We start from the raw sequence: 23,006 nt of genomic DNA, 5'->3' as shown, positions 1-23,006 counted from the left end.
GAGACGCTCCCTAACCATTCCCGGTGCTTTTCTCTCTAAGGTGGGAAGAGGAGAAGACAGACGATGGCGTGAAATGGAAACAGCTGGAGCACAAAGGCCCCTACTTCGCCCCTCTCTACGAGCCGCTCCCTGACGATGTCAAGTTCTATTACGACGGTGCGTCCTGTTTTGTCACTGGTACTGCAAAACGTAGCAATATTCCAGACATGGCGCAGCTGGGAAAATGGGTCAAACAAAGAATACAGTTCGTCCGAAGCAGACTGTCTTGCCATGGGCCTGGCAAGAGGGTAATTTTGCAGCCTCTCTGATTGCAGAACGTGGAGTTAAACACCGACTGTTTTTTAAAAGCCAATGCATTTAGAGTAATCCCAGGCATTCAGAAATCATGAGATTTCCCCCTGCTCCCTCATTGGTTTGAAAATTGTGGAAGAAAAAAATGTCTTTAAAAGAAAATAATAAATGGTGGGGTCGGGGGAGGGATACTTGCCTTACGGTACGTGAGCCTTTAGGGTTAATTCGCTTCACGCTTTCAAGTGTTTCTCTGCAGCCAGCTTGGATGGAGGGGGGATTAGGGCAGGCGGGTGACCGATGATAAAGCGCACTCTGTTCCTGTACAGGCAAACCCATGAAGCTGAATGTGGCCACGGAGGAAATTGCCACCTTCTATGCAAAAATGCTGGATCACGAATATACAACCAAGGAGATTTTCCAGAACAACTTCTTCCACGACTGGAGAAAGGTATCTGCTTTGTGGGCATGTAATCACTGCTCCTTGGCCATAAGAAAGCACGTGGAGGAGGATGGAAGGCTGCGTCTGTAGGGGGCGGAGCTGAGCTTGCAGTGCATGGCCTGTGGCGTCTGGTAGAGATGGGAACAGTAAGGGGTGTGTTTGTGGGTGGAGCAGTAGAGGGGATGTACCGTGAGGTGGCTTAGCATTTTCACGTCCTTGCTTTTGTGGGTTTGAGTCAAGAGGTGTTTGTAGCATCCCGGCTCGGACTGCTTCACGTTAGTTTTTGGGTATTAATTACCTAGGTTTTTTTAAACTGTTTAATAGGAGGTGGTGTTAGATGAGAGGGGGGAGGGCAGACGTGTGTGTGTGAGCGGTGGTAGGGGTATGAGCTGGATTAAGCCTTGTTATGGGCTGAGTTAAACCTCATTGAAACTGGTGTGTGAATGTGTCCTTCGCTTAAGAGACAGTTAAGGGGCCACGCCTAAAACAAGGTGTAATAGTCTGTCCAGAAGCTCGCACCACGTGGGCAGAAGGTTTCACTGGGTTTTGTTCTGCTTAGTTGCATGTCTGTGAGTGTGGGAAAATGTCGAGCTGGGGGCAGATGAGGACCAGAGCGACTGAGGCAGAGAAAGAAAGCTTAGGAAGAGGCTATAAGCACGGTGTGACCCTGGGAGAAGCGTAGAGAGAGAGTTTTGGGGTCTGGTGTTGGCTAAAGAGGTGTAAGGCTGTAGGCAGAGAAGCTAGCCCAGGGGTGGGCAAACTTTTCGGCCCGAGGGCCACGTTGGGGTTGCAAAACTGTGTGGAGGGCGGGTAGTGAAGGCTGTGCCTCCCCAAACAGCCCTGGCCCCACCCCTTATCTGACCCCTCCCACTTCCCATCCCCTGACTGCCCCCCTCAGAACCTCCAGCCCATCCAAACCCCCCCCCCCCCCTTGTTCTCTAACTGTCCCCTCCCGGGACTTCCTGCTCCTAACCACCCCCGGGACTCCACCCCCTATCCAACCCCCCTGTTTCTTGTCCCCTGACCCCTATCCACATACCCCCCCCCCCCAACAGGTCCCCTGGGACTCCCACGCTTATCCAACCTCCCTGTTCCCCATCCCCTGACTGCCCCCCCAGAACCTCCACCCCCTCCAACTGCCCCCTGTCCCCTGACTGCCCCCCGGGACCCTCCACCCCTTATCCAACCCCCTGGCCCCGGTCTCCTTACCATGCCACTCAGAGCAGCATGTCTGGCAGCCGCGCTGCCCGGCCGGAGCCAGCCACACCGCCGTGCTGCCCTACAGGAGCTCGCAGCCACGCCACCCAGAGCGCTGTCCATGCAGCGGTGTGGCTGTGGAGGAGGAGGGACAGTGGAGGAGGGGCTGGGGGCTAGCATCCCCGGCTGGGAGCTCAAGGATTGGGTAGGACGGTCCTGCGGGCCAGATGTGGGCCGTAGTTTGCCCACCTCTGAGCTAGCCCCTGGTTTTGGTTCCTCCTGCATTTGGAGAAGCAGGACTTTCAGCATTCCTTGTCAATAAACCAGATTGCATCAGATAAAATACCAGACTCCATCCACAGTTTCTGCTCTCAACTGGAACATCGCCAGGTTTCTGAACTCTGACTAGCCACTCAGGGGCAACAATATTTTATCATTCAGCAGTTACATGTGAGGACTTCTCTGTTGCAGGAGAAAATCTCACAGAACAGTGACTCCTCTCAGAGCAGGTTTTATGTGTACCTGGCCACTGGCGATAATGCTTCCATGCCCAGCAATCTCACGTAGATCAGGCTTGTGTGTGTGCCTGGCTTGGAATTTCTTCCCTGTCTGCTCTGAGCTGTGGTTTAGTGCTGCTGTTCCACCCCAGAGGTGGTTGCATTGCACGGGTGTATGAAGTGATCCCCACACACAGACTTGGAAGTATTCAGTTTTTCTCGGTAAATGTGGATTTCACCAAACACGTGCAATCCAAAGCAAAAATGTTCCCATCGGTAATTGAAATGTACAGATAGGCAAAGTCAGAAAAATGCTGCTTGAGAACTTAGTAGAGTTTGGTTTAAGGATATTTACTTTGTATGTTTTGACATGGGATGTTGATGGTTTTTGTTGGAACGGTTATAAAGCTTTAACTTTTTGAATCTCGGCAGCAGCTGTCATTAAATAATCATTGTTTGACGTACACACGCACCACGGTGAAAGTTTAAATCGAGAAAAAATTGGACAAAATGATTAGAAATAAACATGGATATTATCCACTGAAATTATGAACAAATAAATTCTGTCATCCCTGCCTGTACGCAGGCTCAGACTTTCAAAAGCGGCCACTAGTTTAGAAAAATAAACTTTTCAGATGCAGCTTAATCCTAGCCTTTGATTTCAGCACTGATAGCACAGTTGTAAAACTGCAGCTCGGCAGACTCTCCAGAAACCTAGGTTATTTCCCCCCCATGCGGCTTAACCCCAGTCATAAATGAGATTTGCGTGCCTGTTCTCCAAGTCTCTTCTGGCGTTTGCTCAGGAAATGACCTCGGAGGAGCGGAAGAAGATAAAGCATCTGGAGAAGTGCGACTTCAAAGAGATGCACAAGTACTTTGTGGACAAAAACGAGGCCCGGAAAGCTTTGCCCAAAGAGGAGAAACAGGTTAGGATGCTGTTTCTAATGACTCCTGTGGATGGTTGGTAAATATTTAGTCTGGGTGTGGGTGGCTTAATTTCCTTATGCCAGATGTTTTGTGTCACTCTGCGATTGGAAAATGAATACACCTCTACCTCGATATAACGCTGTCCTCAGGAGCCCAAAAATCTTACCTCGTTATAGGTGAAACCGCGTTATATCGAACTTGCTTTGATCCACCAGAGTGCGCAGCCCTTTCCCCCCCCCCCCCCCCCGGAGCACTGCTTTACCGCATTATATCTGAATTCCTGTTATATCGGGTCGCGTTATATCAGGGTAGAGGTGTACTTCTGATTCAAAATCATGTATCTTTTACCTGGGTAGTAGTCTATAACCTCTTCCTGTTACCCTCCTCCATCCCTGCCCGTTTGTCACGCTCATTTGCTGCTTCTTGTCTTAAAATAGGGCAGGGGAAAACTTATTTTTCACACCGTTCTGGGTAGAGACATGGAAGCAAAGTCAGACTCCAGTAGGTTTAAATGATCATCCCTCAAACGCCCATAACATTTGCCTTTTGAGATTTGTGTCTATGGAGTTACTGGCCAGTTCTCCAGAAGAAAGAATTTGTTTCTGATGCAGCCGCTCGATCTTAGGCTCCGATCCTGTAATCGGATCTCTGTCCTGTTGACTTCATTGTGACTCCACACAAGCATCAAGTTCTGCTAGTGTGGATCATCTGGCAGGGTCGTGGCTGTTCAAATTCTGTGAGGACACGTTAAGCCATTAGCCGCGTCCTTCTCACTGAGCGCACTTGGGCTACCTGTGTGTGTGTGTGTAATGTAGTGGCTTTAGAGGATGTAATCATGTCTCTCTCCTAATGGCTCTCCCCAGCAATGATAAAATCCACGCTAATTACGGCAATCAGTGAAATTGCTCGTTTAGCTCCAGTGCGTTGGGGCTTGTGCTTTTCCTGTCCAGGCTTGATCCGTGATGGTGCGGTGGTATCCTGTATCACAGGCGCTGACCTTTATTTCTCCCGGTGGATGTTCCACCCATGCTCTGCCTGGAGGCCCTTCCCCTTCCCCGAGGCTCCACCCATGCTCCGCCTCTTCCCGCCCTGCTCGCTGCTCTCCGCCCTCCCCTGAGTGCCTCCCGCCAGCCGCTAAACAGCGGATTGATGACCCCGCTGAACAGCTCTGGCTGATGGGTGCGGCGCACCTACATTATTTTTTCTTTGGGTGCTTGAGCCCCAGAGCACCACAGAGTCAGTGCCTGTGACCTGTATGTGTACAGCCATGGATCGTTTAATAATGTACTGATTAATACTGGTTCTGCCTCTTCCAGTCCCCCTGCTTCGAAAAGAGAGGTTTGACTTATTTCCAGCCATTGAGTATCCACGCACTGTCAGTGCTGTTGGTTGATTGCTGGCAGTCGGTTTGAAACTCCGTGGCAGGGGGCTGGTTTCTGATTCTTAAAGCTCTTGAATTTGTGAACCAACTTTTTTCTGGAAGACCCGTGGGTAATGGTAGGTGCAGCACCCGGGGTAGCACCTTGGACTGGTGGTTTCTCCATGGATTGTTTTTTAAATCAGAAACTGAAGGAGGAGGCAGATAAGATCCAGGAGGAGTATGGGTACTGCATCCTCGACGGGCATCGGGAGAAAATAGGCAACTTCAAAACCGAGCCCCCGGGGCTGTTCCGTGGGCGCGGGGACCACCCTAAAATGGGCATGCTGAAGAAGAGGATCATGCCAGAGGACGTCATCATAAACTGCAGCAAGTGAGTGAGTTCCCATTAGCTAGAACTTAACTCTTCAGGCTAGATCCTCAGCTTGTGTCAATGGACTTTGCTCCATTAAAGGCCAACATTTTCTTCCCGTCGTTATCCTTGGCTTTATTCAAGTCACTCTGCTGCCCGCCTGCTTCCAGCAGGGCTAGGTCACTGCTTTGCTCTACTGTTACTCCTGAGATGTAAATTCACATGGGACATCTTGAGCCTCCTCTTTTGAGGAGTTTTCCCCTTTCTACGCGACAGGTACATTTCGCAGTCAAATCCTGCATAGGTACAGATGGAGTGGCCCAGGAGTAGCCAGTCAACTCCAATCTCCCATCTGTCCAGGGATTTCTTATTAAAGCTTTGCAAAGGAGAAACATGTGGTGGGGTGCCCTTTATTCCTTCTTTGGGAGGTCTGAGGAAAGCCTGAGAGATTTGCTCCATACCCTGCCCTGCCCCGAATCCTGCTTGTTTCTACCTTAGAAATATCAGGAATGCAATTGTCAACATTATGCTTGTTGGAGGACTGCATGGAGGGCTGTGAGCTGCAGCTTGGGAACTTTCTGAGCCCTTCATTAAAGAGGGCAGGGTTAGCAAAGAGCGTTTCTCCCTTGGATTTGACTTAAATAAGTGTTAATCCGATATTATGCAGTTTGGGTAAAAAAGTCGCTTCCCCATTCAATGAGATTCAATTGTTGAGTGTACCCAGTGCCGTTAAAGCCACTACTTCTCCAGTTGTCTCTAGTCTTCTGGGTAAAAGACCTGGATGTTTAATATTGTAACTAAGCAGAAAATCTCTTTACTCCTTTACAAGAACAAACCTTGCCTATTAAAAGAGAAGCCATCGGGGCTCCAGTCCATCTCTTTTCCCTTGGTTGGCGTTTTGTGTCATTCGCATTGGGTTGGTTTTGATCGGTCTTTGAACAGAAGGGCCCAGGGAGTGGTCATAATTTTGCTTTGCATCCTCTCCACCCCACAGGGACTCTAAAACCCCCGAGCCTCCATCGGGTCACAAGTGGAAGGAAGTGCGCTGTGACAACACCGTCACGTGGCTGGCCTCGTGGACTGAGAACATCCAGAACTCGATTAAGTACATCATGCTGAACCCGAGTTCCAAGCTCAAGGTGGGTGTGCTGTTCCTTGTCAGACCATCGGTTTGCCATTTGATTGACTCCTTTTATGCCACAGTCCACGTACGCGCCCATAGAGGAGCAGTTGGCACAATCTTCTGTGTGCTGCATCTTTGCGTATTGGTCCGGTGAGACTGTCAATGCATCGCTTGGCTGCCCCGGTAACATCACAAGCCTTGCGAGAGAAGCTAGCGTCTCTTGAAATTGGAAGCTTTTGCAGTTATGCCTCGGACTTTGGATTTGTATGGAAAGACCTTTCTGGCTTAGAGAGAGGCCAAGTGGCCTAATGGATAGAGCACCGGACTGGGACTTAGGAGATATGGGTTCTACCCCCGTCTCTGCCACTGAGCTGCCAGGAGACCCCCTGTGAAATCTGGTCTTTTGTGTGCTTTTACCCTATGCTATACAGATTTCACGGGGGAGACCAGCGTTTCTCACATTGAGGGTCCTGACCCAAAAGGGAGTTGCAGGGGAGGTCACAAGGTTATTTTAGGGGGGTTGCAGTATTGCCCCCCTTATTTGTGTGCTGCCTTCGGAGCTGGGCAGCTGGAGAGTGGCGGCTGCTGACTGAGGGCCCAGCTCAGAAAGCAACAGTGCAGAAGTAAGAGTGGCAATACCATATCATGCCATCCTAACTTCTGCATTGCTGCTGGTGGCCGCTCTGCCTTCAGTGCTGGGCTCCCGGCAGCCGCCGCCGCCGCTCTCCAGCTGCCCAGCTCCGAAGGCAGCGTCGCCGCCAGCAGCAGCACAGAAGTAAGGGTAGCAGTACCACAACCCCCACTACAATAACCTTACAACCTCCCCACAATTCCTTTTGGGTCAGGATCCCTACAATTACACCACCACGAAATTTCAGATTTAAATAGCTGAAAGCATGAAATTTACCATTTTTAAATCCTATGACCATTAAACTGACCAAAATGGACCGTGAATTTGATAGTGCCCTATTATAATGATTCACTAAGATGGGTAGAACTTGGCTGGGGAGACTGTTCTGTTTGATAGTAACCCCGGCGATGATGGTTTTGATAGTCTAAATGGGCCCGTATTGGGCTTAATATTAGCAGCATGCTTTGTTCTCCCTTTTTACTTTAAAAAAGGCCATTTAAATCTGGATATGTTCTCCAAGTACAACAGGAAGGTTAATAAATATGCAGAAGTCAGGGCACAATATCAAAGCGTTCATTGTAGCATTAACTCAGCTAGATTGCATTTAGGTTCACATCGAACAGTCTGTTAGTAATCAAATATGATAGATGTGTAATAATGGAGAGTTAGTGCTTTATCATTGCTTGATTTATATTCCTAATCTTCTGACAATGAGACGTGCGTTAGCATGATGATCTTACAATAAGTACTGTGAAGTCAGTGCTGGTTCAGTGCTTCTGCACAGCCATCAGGGGGCGCCCAAACCATTCTTCCAAAAATTGTAGTTATTCCTCTTTAACTTGAGTGACCTGGATAGATGATTTAAAAAAAAAAATAGTCCGAACACTGAACAGTATTTAGAACCTGGACAGTGTTCTTAATGATATTCTATCATCAGAGTAGGTCCAGTCTGGAACCAGGCAGTTTCCTTGTAAAGGGTTTTATTCCTGGAGCAGATTAGGAATTGTTCGACAAAACGTTTTTGGTTGGAAAAGGCTGGTTGTCAAAATCAAAACGTGTTCACGGGAAAGGGTCTGCTTGGGTTTTCTACACCAAAAAAATTTAATTTTTTTTTTTAATTGTTGATATGAAAAACTCTGGTTTTCCGGCTCAAAATAACTTTTTGCTTAGAAATGTAAGCGAACTCTAGTTGGGAAACAATGGTCAAAATCCAAACAGAATGTTTTGAAATGATTGAAATGAAATGGCTGGATTGACCTGAACCAATTATTTTTTTAAGGTGTTTGATTGGTGAACATTTTAGATGTCGACTTTTTGCCCCAGCCCAGGATGGGAAATGTTTTGAATTAAACACTGGAATAAATTGCCTAGGGAGGTTGTGGAATCTCCATCTCTGGAGATATTTAAGAGTAGGTTAGATAAATGTCTATCAGGGATGGTCTAGACAGTATTTGGTCCTGCCATGCGGGCAGGGGACTGGACTCGATGACCTCTCGAGGTCCCTTCCAGTCCTAGAATCTATGAATCTATGAATCTCGAGATGTTTTGCAGGATGGGAAAGCAGTTTCTTCCCTAGCTCTGTTTATTACCTGTGACAGCGGCTGGGTCACAATGGATGTTGCGCAGGGCAAGTGGAAACATCCATTTTTCCTTCCAGGGGGAAAAGGACTGGCAGAAATATGAAGTAGCCAGACGTTTAAAAGGTGTAGTCAACAAGATCCGCTCTCAATACCGTGCAGACTGGAAATCCAGGGAGATGAAGAAACGGCAAAGATCCGTGGCTCTTTACTTCATTGACAAGGTGCCGGCTTGCTTCTCTGTCTTGTTGGGCTACGTGTTTTGCTTGTAAAATTACTTTAGCTGAGCTACGTTCACACTTGCTGGGAGCTGCGAGTCGTGGGTTAGCACTCGTGGGCACAGAGAACGTGGGAGTGAATTGTGATGGGAAATGTCCGGAGCTGTCCGTGAAAGCATGCTGGTGGTACAGCACCGTGTGGACGGTTACACACATTTCCTAGAAAAAACAGCCCTGCCTCTGCTACCCCCCCAACACACACTGATTTCCAGCGTGTGTGCGATGCTTGTCACACCTGCTGCCACTTGCACAGACGAATAAGCGAGGCTGCATCCACTGACGCCAGAGTTCTTTGTTGTAAGGAGTGTGTGCTGCTGCTTGTGGAGTGAAGTCTCCTGTTGAAAACAGGGCTGTATTACCATGACTGCATGTCAATGCAACTGAGCCTATGTCCTCTTCTGATATCCCTCCCCTGTGCCATCTCACCCCTGAACTTTTTCCTACCTCTCTCCGGCCTAGCTGAAGGCATAAGCGTAACAAGGTTCTTTGAGATTTCTGCACAGCTGTTCGAAGGGCTGTAAATATGAGCATAAAGATGAATGATGGAGCAAAGAAACTCAAGATGCTAACGAGGCATTTAGGGTACGTCTATACTTACCTCCGGGTTCGGCGGTAAGCAGTCGATCTTCTAGGATCGATTTATCACCTCTTGTCTAGATGCGATAAATCGATCCCGGAAGTGCTCGCCGTTGACACCGGTACTCCTGCTCCGCGAGAGGGGTACGCGGAGTCAACGGGGGAGCCTGCCTGCCGCGTGTGGACCCACGGTAAGTACCTTGTAGTTTGAACTAAGATACTTCGACTTCAGCTACGTTATTCACGTAGCTGAAGTTGCGTATCTTAGTTCGAACTGGGGGGTTAGCGTGGACCAGCCCTTAGAGTCTGGTGACGGGGGCTGTGCCGATCCCTCGGTGGAAAGAAGTATACAGTGTGTTTCTCACAGCATCGTAGCCTCTTTAGCACTGGTTTTTGGGGGAGGAGGTGTATACTGGAAGATTAGGGGTTTCCATGCCTGCTCTGCTGTGTTCCTCCCAGCTGGCCCTGAGAGCCGGTAACGAGAAGGAAGAAGGGGAGACTGCAGACACGGTTGGCTGCTGCTCCCTGCGTGTTGAGCACATTAAGCTGCACCCAGAGCTGGACGGGCAGGAGCACGTTGTGGAGTTTGACTTCCTGGGGAAAGACTCGATCCGGTATTACAACAAAGTGCCTGTGGAGAAACCGGTGAGCAGGGCTGGGGCGGGGTTCGCATGCACTCCCACAGGTAGCTAATTGATCTATGGGGCCTGTCCGGCTCCCGTTGCCCTAGTACCTAAGCATCTCGCGATCTTTAATGCAGGTATTCTCCCAACCCCCATGTGAGGTAGGATAGGGTTATTATCTCCATTGTACACATGGGGAAACTGAGGCATGGTGGGACTAAGTGACTCACCCCTGAATGCACAGGGAGGCTGTGTCAAAGCAGAGACATGAACTCAGGTCTTCCAACTCCCAGGCTAGTGCCCTAACCACTTGGCCATCCTTCCTATTAGAGCATAAGAACGGCCATGCTGGGTCAGACCAATGGTCCATCTAGCCCAGCATCCTGTCTTCCGACAGTGGCTGGTGATAGATGCTTCAGAGAGAATGAACAGAACAGAGCAATTTATCAAGTGATCCGTCCCATGTCATTCAGTCCCAGCTTCTGGCAATCAGAGGTATAGGGACACCCAGAGCATGGGGTTGTGTCTCTGACCATCTTGGCTAATAGCCACTGATGGACCCATCCTCCATGAACGTATCTAATTCTTTTTTGAACCCAGTTATACTTTTGGCCTTCACAACATCCCCTGACAATGAGTTCCACAGGTTGACTGTGCGAATTACATCCGAATGTTTGTTTTAGACCTGCCATCTATTAATTTCATTGGATGACTCCTGAGTCTTGTGTTATGTGAAGGGGTAAAAAACACTTCCCTATTCGCTCCCCTCCCCCCTTCATGATTTTATAGACCTCTATCCTATGCCTCCTTAGTCATCTCTTTTCTAAGCTGAACGGTCCCAGTCTTATTAATCTCTCCCCATATGGAAGCTGTTCCATACCCCAATCATTTTTGTTGTCCTCCTCTGCACCTTTTCTGATTCCAATATATCTTTTTTGAGATGGGACAACCAGAATTGCCTGCAGTATTCCAGTCGTGGACATACCAGGGATTTATATAGTGGCATTATGAGATTTTCTATCTTATTACGGTCTCATTTCCTCAAGAAAATTGAAACGAAATATTGACGCTGGTCTGATTGTCTACTGCAGCCTGTTGTGTGCGGCCATCAAGGGTCGGGCCCTCAGCTGGTGGAAATCAGTGTAGTTCTGTTGACTTGAGAGTCACAGCAGCTGGAGACCTGGTCCAACTTTTCTCCTAGGAAAATGGATTCGAGCTCTTCTGTGTCTTAACACTTCTGAGCACAGAGGCTTCAATCTCCACACCTCTTCCCCCGCCCCCGCTTTGTAGTTATTGTTACCATACGGGGTGGAGTCAGTGTGGTTATTTGTACCACGTACATGCGGATGTTCCTCAGACCATCCAACGTCATTGGGTTTGCACTTGTAAGTTGCTGAAAGATGCTGAAATACACTTGAGTGACAAGCTCTTTTAATCACAAGTTATAGTGTAGAGGGAAAAAATATATAGGGCCATACATCACTGGCCTCTGTGTATTTAGGGTAATGTTTTTCTGTCCTCATTGACCTCAGTCTAAATTAGCAAATGTTTCAAATGCATCTTTATCAAGTGACGGCAGAGAGGCACCTGGGGTCTATACCCCATGTTGCCACTCTGTCAGTGGGCAAGAACGTTACCTCTGTGTCCCTTTTCCTGATCTGTAACATAGTATGATACGCACTTCACAAGGGTGGTAAGGCTACATGCAGGTGGGTAATCTTGCGACCGAGGTAAAAACATTTGCCCGAGGTCACGGGGAGAGAATTGATAACCTGGGAATTAAATCTAGGAGCCCCAGCCTTCCGCTGGAAGATGGTGTGATGTATCCATCACGAGGGTGTTGAGGCTTAGCTAACGTTGCTTTGGGATTCTTGGGTGAAGAATCCAGTGGAGGGTAGAATCCAGTGGAGGGTAGCATCCGTGAGAGTTGACACACAGCACTTCTGCATGGCCCTTTGGTGTAATTCTTTGTGTCGTTGCAGGTGTTCAAGAACTTGCAGTTATTCATGGAGAACAAAGACCCAGGGGACGACCTGTTTGACAGGCTGAATGTAAGCCTGGGGGGGAGGGATAGCTCAGTGGTTTGAGCATTGGCCTGCTAAACCCAGGGTTGTGAGTTCAATCCTTGAGGGGGCCACTTGGGAATCTGGGGCAAAATCAGTACTTGGTCCTGCTAGTGAAGGCAGGGGGCTGGACTTGATGACCTTTCAAGGTCCCTTCCAGTTCTAGGAGATGGGATATCTCCATTCATTTAATTTAAAATTTAAGCTGGATTCGTCTTGCTCTTGAAACCGAGGGGCCGGTAGTGCCGACTTGAGCTAGGCAGATAGTGCAGACAGTTGCCCCAGTCTTGCCTGCGGGACCCCAAGCTAGTTCAGTTCCGTGCTTCCCTTGAGCAGAGAGACTGCCAGACCCAGCAATACGGTGTGTGCAAAAGGGGGCCAGTCGGGTGAGGCTACTGGTTTCATTTTTACTCATGACCCTGTTTTTTAATGCCCGTCTTCTCCTATGATTAGCTAGTGCAACCCACTGTGTCCCCCAGCACCCCACTGTAATCTTTGATTTCTCAACCCAGTTGCTGCATGAGTAATAACTCAGCAGCTGGGCTCTCCGGACCCCACACCCCCATGGCAGACTCGCTGTCTCCAGCAGGTTATAAAACTGCTCCAAACAGTCCAGCTGTGCAGAGTGGGCGTTTAACCTGACCTTTCTGATGTGCGAGAGGTTTTAACACCTCTCCAAGGTGCAGGGCAATTTAGAGTCTGGCCCAGAGCCTTCTGTGGTTTCTCTCCTGGAATCTGGCCTCCTGCCGAGTTATGTGTTAGCCACCAGCCCATAAATACACACTAACGAATCGTTTCCATTTCTGTGGGCGCTTCAAGGACTTGCGAGCCTCCTCCTTCCACGCTACCCCAGCGTTTGTACCCAGTCTGCTCCCCTATGCTGCATTCACACAGCCCAAAACGTTGCGTCTTCAAATGCGTGTTGTTTCGGTGGGAGGGCTCTTATCCGTGAGGGCCAAGGACGCCTAGCTAAGTAATCAGAACACGAGGGTCTCGGGTCCTGCTACTGTTTTTGACCTTCCAAGCACAAACCCCAATGGTCTTGGTGTTTAGTATCTGCTTCTTTTGATGGGTCTGTGAGTCCGTGTGGCTCAGCACTATAAAGCCGATGTTGGGCCAGATCATTAGCTAGTGCAGATCCATTGAGTCCAATGGAGCTATGCCAGTATACTCGAGGCAGTATACTCACCAATTTCAGAGCTGATGTGCAACGTGACAAGAAATCTACACACTTCTGTGCTCCTCATCACTGTAGTTTTTTGTGCCTAAAGTCTGCCCGCTTACAAATAAAAGGGAAATTGAAAACCAAGCACTTTATTTTCCTGCTTTTTACTAATTTCCCCCTCTGCCTTGTCTCTTTGTTCAGACAACGGTCTTGAACAAACACCTTCAGGATTTGATGGACGGGCTGACAGCCAAGGTGTTCAGAACTTACAACGCTTCCATCACTCTGCAGGAGCAGCTGAAAGCGCTCACGGATGGTAAGCGAATGTTTCCTTAGGCAGCTTGTGGAACTCATGGCCACATGAGGCAGTGGAATCAAATGCCACATGCCCATAGCAACATGCAGTTAATGTGTGTTAGGGTAGGTCTACACTTACCCGGTAGTTCGGCGGCAAGCAAATCGAACTTCTGAGTTCGACTTATCGCGTCTTGTCTGGACGAGATAAGTCGATCCCAGAAGCGCTCGCCGTCGACTGCGGTACTCCAGCTCAGCGAGAGGAGTACGCAAAGTCAACGGGGGAGCCTGCCTGCCGCGTCTGGACCGAGGTAAGTTCGAACTAAGGTACTTCGAACTTCAGCTACGTTATTCACGTAGCTGAAGTTGCGTACCTTAGTTCGAATTGGGGGGTTAGTGTAGACCTGCCCTTAGGGTGAAAGTTATCAAGCCTCCAAGATACCAAATGAGTGTAATAATAGTCAGGAAGGGAATATTTTTTGCCTGTGTTGCACAGTGGGTTAGCAGTATTATCTTGGGCTTATTATTTGGCCTTGCTCTGAAGCGTGGGTTGTTAGTTATCTCTGGAGGCAAGATACTGGGCAAACCCTATGCGCCCTCAGGCCCTTCTTTCGACCGCTGATAAATCATTGGGTAGCCAGTGATTTTAGTTTATTGTTCATTTATTGAGTGATGTTATGATTAACATGTCATATTCTATATAATAACTGTATGTTAAATAGAGTTAAGTGGTAGGATTATAGAGGTCTAAGATTGATCAGTGTGTAGCTGATTGATTTCTGTAGTTCTAACTGGTGCATGGATGTATTTAGGAGTTGGGTATGCTGTGACATTCATAACTTTGTTGGCAACTTTAATACAATGGATAGAAGTTAGTGGGCCTGGTGATTGTCTGTGTTACTTGCCTATGGTTTCATCTGTTCCTAGGAGCTCTAGATCTAAAACAAGCTGAGATAATTCTGTTTAACTTGAGGCTGTAGCTGCCAGAGCTTAACCCTCAACATAACATCACTAAAATTAACTTGAAATAAAAACGAAGGCTGCGGGTAAATAGGTATATCCTGTAAATCAGTTAAATTTTTTCCCATCTTGAAAACCTGTAATTTTTACCCTCCTTCCATTTCCTGTACCGGCTGCTTAATAATTACATTGTGTTTCTCCAGCTGAGGACAACGTGGCAGCGAAACTCCTCTCGTACAACCGAGCCAACCGAGCAGTGGCCATTCTGTGTAACCATCAGAGAGCCACGCCCAAGAGCTTTGAGAAGTCAATGCAGAACCTCCAGGCCAAGGTAACAGAGGCAGGACGCTGATAACAGTCTGAAGAGTTATTGCTTCTGTGTATCAGATGCGTTTCAGAGTTGCTAATCCTGACTGTGACCAGGTGCTGTGTGGGCTGGGGGAGGTTTTGTTTTTAAATTACTTACCGGGTATCAAAAATGATTTGAGGGCTGGAAAAAATGCCTTACTAAGGGTACGTCTATACTTACCCGCTGGTTCGGCGGCAAGCAATCGATCTTCTGGGATCGATTTATCGTGTCTTGTCTAGACGTGATAAATCGATCCCGGAAGTGCTCGCCGTCAACGCCGGTAATCCGGCTCCATGAGAGGAGTCGACGGGGGAGCCTGCCTGCCGCGGGTGGACCCGCGTTAAGTACCTTTAAGTTCGAACGAAGAGACTTAGGGAATCAATCTGTTTAGCTTATGAGAAAGGAGGTCAAGAGGTGGGTTGATTACAGCGTAATGGTGGGAAAATCCTGGGAACTCACCAGCTCTTTAATCTAGCTGAGAAAGGCAGAACAAGAGCCGGTGGCGGGAAGCTGAAGCCAGCCCAATTCAGATTAAAAACTAGACACACTTTGCCCAGTGAGGATGACGGAACTCAAACACTTGTAGCAAACTCCTATGGGAAGCGCCGGGTTCTCCATCTCTTGATGTCTTTAGATCCAGACTGGCTGCCTTTCTGGATGCTTTGGCCACACACAAGTGATTGGGTTTGGTACAGGGGGTAACTGGCTGAAATTCTATGGCCGGTTGTGCAGGAGGTTGGATTAGATCCATTGGTCCCTTCTCCTCTTAAAATCTATGAATTCAGCGTGCTTTTCCTTCGCCCCCCTGGACACTGCTATTGATGTATCCCTTACATTTCTACCACTTAAATATTTCAGTGTCTGAGCTCATTACCAGCTGTCATTATTTGTTACACCGTTGTAGAGTTTAAGGCCAAAAGGAACCACCAGATCATTCAGTCCAACCTCCTGTATCTCGCAGGCCAACACCAGCACCCAGCACCCACACACCAAACCCAACAATCAGAATTAGACCAAAGTATCACAGCCCTCAGGAGAGCCAACTAGTGCATGTCACAAGCAGAGAACAGGTGGGACTGAGGTGTACCAGTGCCCGTAGCTCCTGCAATGGCCACAGAAGGAGTCGTGAGCTCTCCGAGCAGTGAGGCTGCTTTCTGAGACCAGCTCTGCCTATCTTTTTAAGATGCGAAATGCCTAAAACCAGGCCAGCACAAAGGGACTGGCCCGTGGGACGCACGAAACGCCAGAGAAGGCGTGATCGGAAACCCAGGGTGGAGGTGACAAGGAAATCCAATAGTGTGTATGATGGAAACGAGACGGTGGCACTGGGTCGCTGCTGGGGCGGAAGCGACATCAGGCCTTCTCCAGGAAGAAGGAAAGCTCAGGGTAGTTTGTGTTTGTTTTCCCAGATCGACGCCAAGAAGGAACAGCTGGGTGAGGCGCAGATGGAGTTGAAGAGAGCCAAGGCTGATCTCAAAGCCAAAAAAGATGTGAAATCTAAAGCGTGAGGGTCTCGTGTATCACAGTCTTTGTTAGCAGAGGGAAGTGGGCAGGACTGGGGGCATGGCTAGACTATAAAATTAAGTCGACTTAAGTGAAGTCGACATACAGCCACTGCAGTAATTAATTTGATTTTTAAAAGTCCACACTATGCTCCTTCTGTTGGCGATGAGTGTCCTGACCACGTTAACTGGTATTGTGGGGCCCTACAGCCGGAGTCCCGCTACCCAGGTTCAGGCTCTCCTCTCTCTTTTGCCCCCCCAATCCCTCACCAGGCAGTGGGGCTCCGGCTGTCAGCCCCGGCTGGCATCAGTCGATGTAAGCAACACAGTGTCTGCATGGACGTTGCATTGATCTAACTGCATCGACCCGAGCGCTACGCCTCTTGTGGAGGTGGAGTTAAGCCGGTGTAGTGGGCGAGTTACATCAGCGGGAGCGACATTTTAGTGTCGAGTTAGATCGAGGTCAGCTGCCTTATGGCGACCTAACTCTGTAGTGTACACCAGGCCAGGGTGATATGGGATCCGTGGACTGGGGAGAGGGATCAGTCTTGGTAGTTTTTCTTAACCTCGTTTTCAGTTTCTCCTGCCACGCCGAGCTTAGAAAATCCTTGCTGTGAAATATCAGTGTGGGAGTCACTGGGGATCATCATGATTTTGAGGATGTTCCTTACTAGCATGGCCTACTGGTTAAAAATCAGTTTCTGACCTGGTTCTTAGGCCTGGAGCCTGCAAGAGTGGAGGTTGGGGGGGTTTCTTTATGGGAAATCATCCTGTATCAAGGCAGATTTTGGACACCTAGAGCTGCACACCTTTATTGATGTTGTTGATAAAATTCTACCCAGACAAGTGGCACATGCTTCAAGCTTCTTGTTTCTAGAGACGTTTGATCTGGCACAAAGTTGTGCCCTTGGCCAGAAGAGGGTGTGAGGAGGAGGAGCACTGGCATGGATAGAAGGTACCTTTGCCATCCCGTGATGGTTTCAGAGCTCTGAATTGCTTCATGTCCCAGAGACTGATTTCCCTTCTGGGTACTGGTTGTCATGGTGACCCTACTCTCGAAGACCACATAAAAACTCAGGTGTTCTGTTCTGTTGAGCTCTGTCTTTTGAGATCCACCTTAGTGCCCTAACCAAATCCTCCTTGTCGCTATCTTAGGAACATCTCTAGGCTTGATGCCATGTGGTCTGAACCTGTCGATGCTAATCTATGCAGCCATTGGTTCTAGGATGGGTTATTGGTTGCTTCATGGACTAGCAGATTGGATGCTCCGTAGGTCTAACAGGCTTGTGCACAGTGCTGAAGCCAAAGACTCTTTCCAAGCGGTCAAGTCTTTCAGTCTTACTTCTCCAACATTCATCTTTACACAGGCTCCCACATCATTGGTATTGGTTACCGAATTTCCTTGCAGATGATGGAACGCTCTCCATCAAACTAATCCCATATATCCGTGACCTTGTGCCTCCTTTATCCTGTAGCCTTTTATTTTATTTAAAGTGACTGTAGTAATGGGGTATTACACCACCGTGGGTTCGGCTCTGGCGGGTAGCTTCAAGCTCAACAGAGTGTAGGTCACCTCTGCTACTTGCTTCAGATATAGAGTCTCTAGGAACACGCAAAGACCAAGAGTGGTGACCACACAGACATTCACAAGTACGAGGTCTAGTCTATTTTACGAGTTTTATTAAAGTTCCAGTTCAAGTTATGATTACCCAAGCATACAGAAATGCTATACAGACCTATGCACACGTTACAATTATAGTTATACTCACATCCTTAACTATAGTGTTAGGGTCTGATGGGTCTCTCATGGCTTGATCATCAGTAGAGGAATGGTTCCTGATGGAGTTTCCCATAGGGAGCTCAATTTTTCCACTCTGGCCACCCCCTTTGTATAATGTGATTCTGTTTATACCTACATTCTGCGCATTTCCATAAAAGGGTCAACGCTGTTTTTTCTTATTGGTCTGATATCCCCGTGAAACTTAAGGGACCTCAATTTCTATAGGTTGTGTAGGTTCTCATTAGCATTGATGCACCTTGCGGTTAGGGCATGTGTTAGAACAATGTGATTACCGGGTATCTTGTAAGCAAAAAAATTACTTTTACTGTTAATTTTTTGCAGTATCGCCCACTAGTGCATCTTTTCCCTTCATTTTAGGGCACCGGGTTATTCTTCAGTCACTTACTTATGTCAGCATATCTTATCGAAAGGCCTAGTATGGCTAAGCTAAAATCTTCCAGGCCTCAGCCTGTCGGCCTTGCGTTTCAGCCGCACTTACTTAAATGCCTAATGCATGATGATTCCCTTCTAACTACTGATCAATCTTATACTTCTATAATCCTACAACTGAACTCTATTTAGCACACAATGATTATATGTAAGTTAACATGTGAATTCATTATAACATCACACAATAAATGAACAATAAACTAAAATCATTGGCTACAATCCCGAGCTTTTATAGTTGAAACCAATGGGAGCCTTTCCACTGACTTTAATGGATCAGCGCCTTAGGTCTTAGTGACTGTTAAACCAAACCTGATTCTCGATCCTCGTGGCTGTGGCAAACCGTGGGTCTTGGCTCCTTTTCCTGGCTTGGCCAGAGCGGCAGGCTCCGTCTCTCTTGTTAAAGCGAGGCGTACGGTATATTTGCTTGCCGTGGCGTATATAGGACTGCTAGAGCTCAGAGGGGCGGCACTGTAGCGTACCGCTCTGTATTTCAGCCCTGCTTTCTTTCCCTTTTTTACTGTCCCGTCTGACTTGTCCCTGCTCTTCCGCCAGCGCCGTGGAGAAGAAAAAGAAGCTGCTGGAGAAGCTCCAAGAACAGCTGCTGAAGCTGAACGTTCAAGCCACGGACAAAGAGGAAAACAAGCAGATTGCTCTGGGCACATCCAAGCTGAACTATCTGGATCCCAGGATTAGTGTGGCCTGGTAGGCTGCTGGCTCTCTTCAGAGCTGTTTCTTTACCCTCCTATGTGCCTATCCCATGAGCCCGGCAGCGAGCGCTGCCCGTGCAGAGTGAAATATCCACTTGCCCCCTGAAACGTAGGTGCCGACTCCGGGAGTGCTCTGGGGCTGGAGCACCCGTGGGAAAAAAATAGTGAGTGCTCAGCACCCACCGGCGGCCCCACTGATCAGCTCTTCCCCCGCCCCCCTCACAGCACTCCCCCCCAGCCCTCCCGCCAATCAGCTCCTTCTCCTCCCTCCCAGCGCCTCCCGCCTGCCATGATCAGCGGTTCAGGAGGCGCTTGGGAGGAGACAGCTGGGTGCGCTCGGGGAATGGGGCGGGGCAGGGGCAGGAAGAGGCGGGGCCTTGGGGGAAGGGGTGGAGTGGGGGCGGGACCTGGGGCGGAGCAGGGGTTGAGCATCCCCCGGGAAACGACAAAGTCAGTGGCTGTGGCCTCAAGTCTCTGGGTCTGGGGGAGCGGGGGGTTTTCAGACAAAACCAGGCTCGGCAGGACCAAGGCCGCCGGGAGAGGGGCAGAGCTGCAAAGCTGAGCATTCCTCACAGGGAATGCCCTGCAAGCAGCTCTTCTTGTGTATAACAAGGGAGCTTCAGCTCAGGCAGCTCTGCTCTCCCCGGCTGTGGCAGGATGGCCCAGGGCACAAAGGCGACCTCTCGGGACACTGGGTCCCAAACCGGCCTCTAAGGGCTCGTCTGTACGGCAAGCTAGCGTGCGGCAAACTGGGGTGGGAATCTACGGCCCTGTCGCCTGCAGTGCCCTGACTGGCCGTATGGACCCAGCTACCATGCGCTAGAAGTTCAGGAGCGTGGCACCGGGGTCCCTACAGCACGGTCAGTGTGCAGCGGCCTGCCCTAAGTGAAAACCAGCACCGTGAGTTGCACCCCTTGGAAGCCAGTGCAGATCCCAGAGCACCTGGTGTCTTGCACTGCTAGTGGGAAACTCGGCTGCCCTTATCTTTCTAGCACTGTGGTATCTGAGCACTTCACAGTCGTTAACGGATGTATCCCTCCCAGCACCCCGGAGAGGTCAGGAAGGGGTATCCCCCCGTCTACAGATGGTTAGATGGTGATGTGCCCAAAGTCCCCAGACAAGGAACCGGGCTGAACTGGGAATTGAACCCACCTCTTTTGAATCCCAAGCCAGTCTCTCATAGTCTCACAGGCCAGAAGGGACCATCCCGATCATTTAGTCTGAGCTCCTGCACATTTTAGGCCACAGACCCTCACCCGCCCACTCCTGCAATAGGCCCCTGCTGAGTTACTGACGTCCTCATGGTTTAAAGACGTCACGTTCCAGAGAATCCACCATTTACACTAATTCAAACCAGCAAGTGACCCGTGCCCCATGCTGCAGAAGAAAATCCCCGGGGGAAAATTCCTTCCCGCCCCCAAATATGGCGCTCAGTTAGACCCTGAGCAAGTGAGTGAGACCCACCAGCCAGACACCCGGGAAAGAATTCTCCGTAGTGTCTCAGATCCCTTCCCATCTAGTTCCCGTCTCCAGCCGTTGGGGATTTTTGCTCGTGGCAGTCGCAGATCGGCTCTATGGCATTGTAGGCTGTCCCATCATACCAGCCCCTCCATGGATTTAAAAACCTCAGTCCTATCCACTAGGCCACCCTTCCTCCCTCCATTACAGTGTGTAACAGAAAACTAAAAACCCTAGTATGCCGTATAGTGCTGTGAATGGGGAGGTGATGCATGTCACTCATAAAACTGTGGTTCCACACCTCGGTTATCTCAAAGCATTTACATCAGCCTAGAGGAAACCCACAGACTCTGAAAACATCAGCAAATGCCCAGTAGGTAAGAATCCTTCCTGACCCGGGTATTGAACCGGCGGAGCTAATAGCAACAGCCTGCTGCTGCCGTCGCCTTCTGCTACCATTCAGCATCTGCCCTGTGCTTGCCCGCAGGTGTAAGAAGTTTGGAGTGCCCATCGAGAAGATTTACAATAAGACCCAGAGGGAGAAGTTTGCGTGGGCGATTGACATGGCTGACGAAGACTTCGAGTTCTGAGAGTGGGGTTTCCCCACTGCGAAACAGAACCCACGTTACCTCGTGCTCGTCTGGTAGCTTTGGAAGTTTTTATGTATTGGGGAAAATACGTGTAATGGAAGAATTTGATACATGCACAGCATGTCTATTTTTGTGTAAAAAGAACCCACGAGTTTAAATCTGAAACACAGATACCACTCCCAGTGGTACTAATCCTGACCACAGTGGCCTTAAATATGAACTTTCAGTTCCTTCTCTCTGTTGCCAAGTGCTTCATGTCTTCTTCCCCCTTTGGTTCTGAGATGACGGCGGTTAGGTGCGAGTTTTAAGTATGCAACATAAAACTAGATTAGATTATCTCATCCCATCTCCAGTCTCTGTATCAGGGTGTCCCTACCCTTGCACTCTGCCTGGGAATTAGCTTGACCAGAAACACTAAGGAATGATACTGCTGGACCCAAGCAATTGGAAACACTGAAAGCAGCTGTAACATGACTGAAGAGGTGTAGCAGGAGTTCTGGGGACACTGCGAGAAGGGATAGTCTACCTGTCTGAGCATGAGAAAGAATTACAGGATATCTTGTTTTCTCTATTCTTTGGAAGGGGAAACTGGTTCGGATGCACACACACACAATCATGGTGATCTATAGGAAACATTCGCTTTACGGAGGGAAGAAATGATTGAAAAGGCCAACCAGCAATTAGGGGGGTTATACAATAGATGGTTGACACCCAAAGCAAAATCATGTTGATTTGAGCAAAGCCTGCTTGAATGTAACTTCTCTGTATAACGTTGGTCTAGCAGAACCGTTCCCTGTGGCCCTCATCCAAAGCCCACTGAAGTCAATAGATGTTTTTCCATTGACTTCAGTGGGCTTGGGATCAAGCCGCAGGTATCTTTAGACACCATATCAGTCGGTGCAAATCTCACCGCATCCATTCATTTTCATAGTGTGGACAGGGGTCAGGTCATGGCAGGGGTTGGAAATGTTGGACAGGGGACATGGTTTTGCTGTAGAAGCGACAGTAAGTGGCATGTGACTTCATTGACTGAGTCCATGTTTCTCACTGATCTTGCAGCGTAGGGCAGCTTGCTGCCCTCAGCCCAAACCGGATGGGGATCTACTGTAGGAAAAGTACAGTAAAATGAAGATATTTGCCATATCACTTTGGATCACTTGTTTTGATACAAAGCACAAAGTTTTTTACAGATCTTCCAAGCAATAAGCCTAAAAATACTTTCATCAGTAAATCTTTGTATGCACACTAAGGGTTAAATCAGCTCCAGGATTAACCTTTCTATCATTCAGTGGATAAAGTCCCTGCCACTGCGGTCTGGAGATCCTTTTCTGCGTGTCGATTTTCAGACCGTCGCTCATGTGTTAACTTATTTAAGTTCTCATTTCTGTTCGAAGTTAGGTGCTTGAAACATTTCATTAAAATCTGAAATATTTTTGGGTACATTGGTCCTCTCGTTTATCCAGATAATCCAGTCACAGAACCCAACCCTAGCTCAGGAGAAACCTGCATTGGTAGTTGGTCTCCGGGGTGATGATGGAAGGGCTGCCAGCAAAAGCAGTGCACATGCAAGTTTTCGTGAGGACACATTTGAAAATAGGGCCCTAAAATGTTAACTTTGGGAGAGGGCGTTGGACAGCGGTCAAAGCAGGAGAGAGGACTTGTGTGCAATTGACCGCCATCTATTAGGAAGCAGGGACTTTGGGTTTCTAATCTGATAGTCGGATGGGTCCCAGCATGATTTTTCTAGTTCGTGTTTGGCGGATACATGTCTCCTAGTAATATAAATAGGGCCCTATCAA

At 48.7% G+C, this 23,006-nt stretch overlaps 1 protein-coding gene across 6 annotated transcripts in view; it reads left to right on the top strand.

Moving 5' to 3' along the window:
• The window catches only part of TOP1MT (DNA topoisomerase I mitochondrial), a 54,533-nt gene extending 31,886 nt beyond the window's left edge, over nucleotides 1–22,647 (top strand). For 5 of the 6 annotated variants that reach the window (XM_065586330.1, XM_024102637.3, XM_065586329.1 and 2 more), the window contains 13 exons: nucleotides 41–156; nucleotides 618–739; nucleotides 3,228–3,350; nucleotides 4,915–5,102; nucleotides 6,076–6,220; nucleotides 8,493–8,636; nucleotides 9,726–9,911; nucleotides 11,872–11,940; nucleotides 13,319–13,433; nucleotides 14,575–14,702; nucleotides 16,130–16,224; nucleotides 19,005–19,154; nucleotides 21,105–22,647. In XM_065586330.1, the coding sequence (XP_065442402.1) occupies nucleotides 41–156; nucleotides 618–739; nucleotides 3,228–3,350; nucleotides 4,915–5,102; nucleotides 6,076–6,220; nucleotides 8,493–8,636; nucleotides 9,726–9,911; nucleotides 11,872–11,940; nucleotides 13,319–13,433; nucleotides 14,575–14,702; nucleotides 16,130–16,224; nucleotides 19,005–19,154; nucleotides 21,105–21,207 (1,684 nt within the window). In that variant the 3' untranslated portion in view covers nucleotides 21,208–22,647. The remainder of the gene's footprint in view (nucleotides 1–40; nucleotides 157–617; nucleotides 740–3,227; nucleotides 3,351–4,914; nucleotides 5,103–6,075; nucleotides 6,221–8,492; nucleotides 8,637–9,725; nucleotides 9,912–11,871; nucleotides 11,941–13,318; nucleotides 13,434–14,574; nucleotides 14,703–16,129; nucleotides 16,225–19,004; nucleotides 19,155–21,104) is intronic. The other variant, XM_065586331.1, reaches the window with a different exon arrangement.
• Nucleotides 22,648–23,006: the final 359 nt, after the last annotated feature.

The sequence above is a fragment of the Chrysemys picta genome, chromosome 2 (assembly GCF_011386835.1).
Source record: "Chrysemys picta bellii isolate R12L10 chromosome 2, ASM1138683v2, whole genome shotgun sequence".
Taxonomy (NCBI): Eukaryota; Metazoa; Chordata; order Testudines; family Emydidae; genus Chrysemys; species Chrysemys picta.
This window is presented reverse-complemented; position numbering and strand designations above follow the sequence as displayed.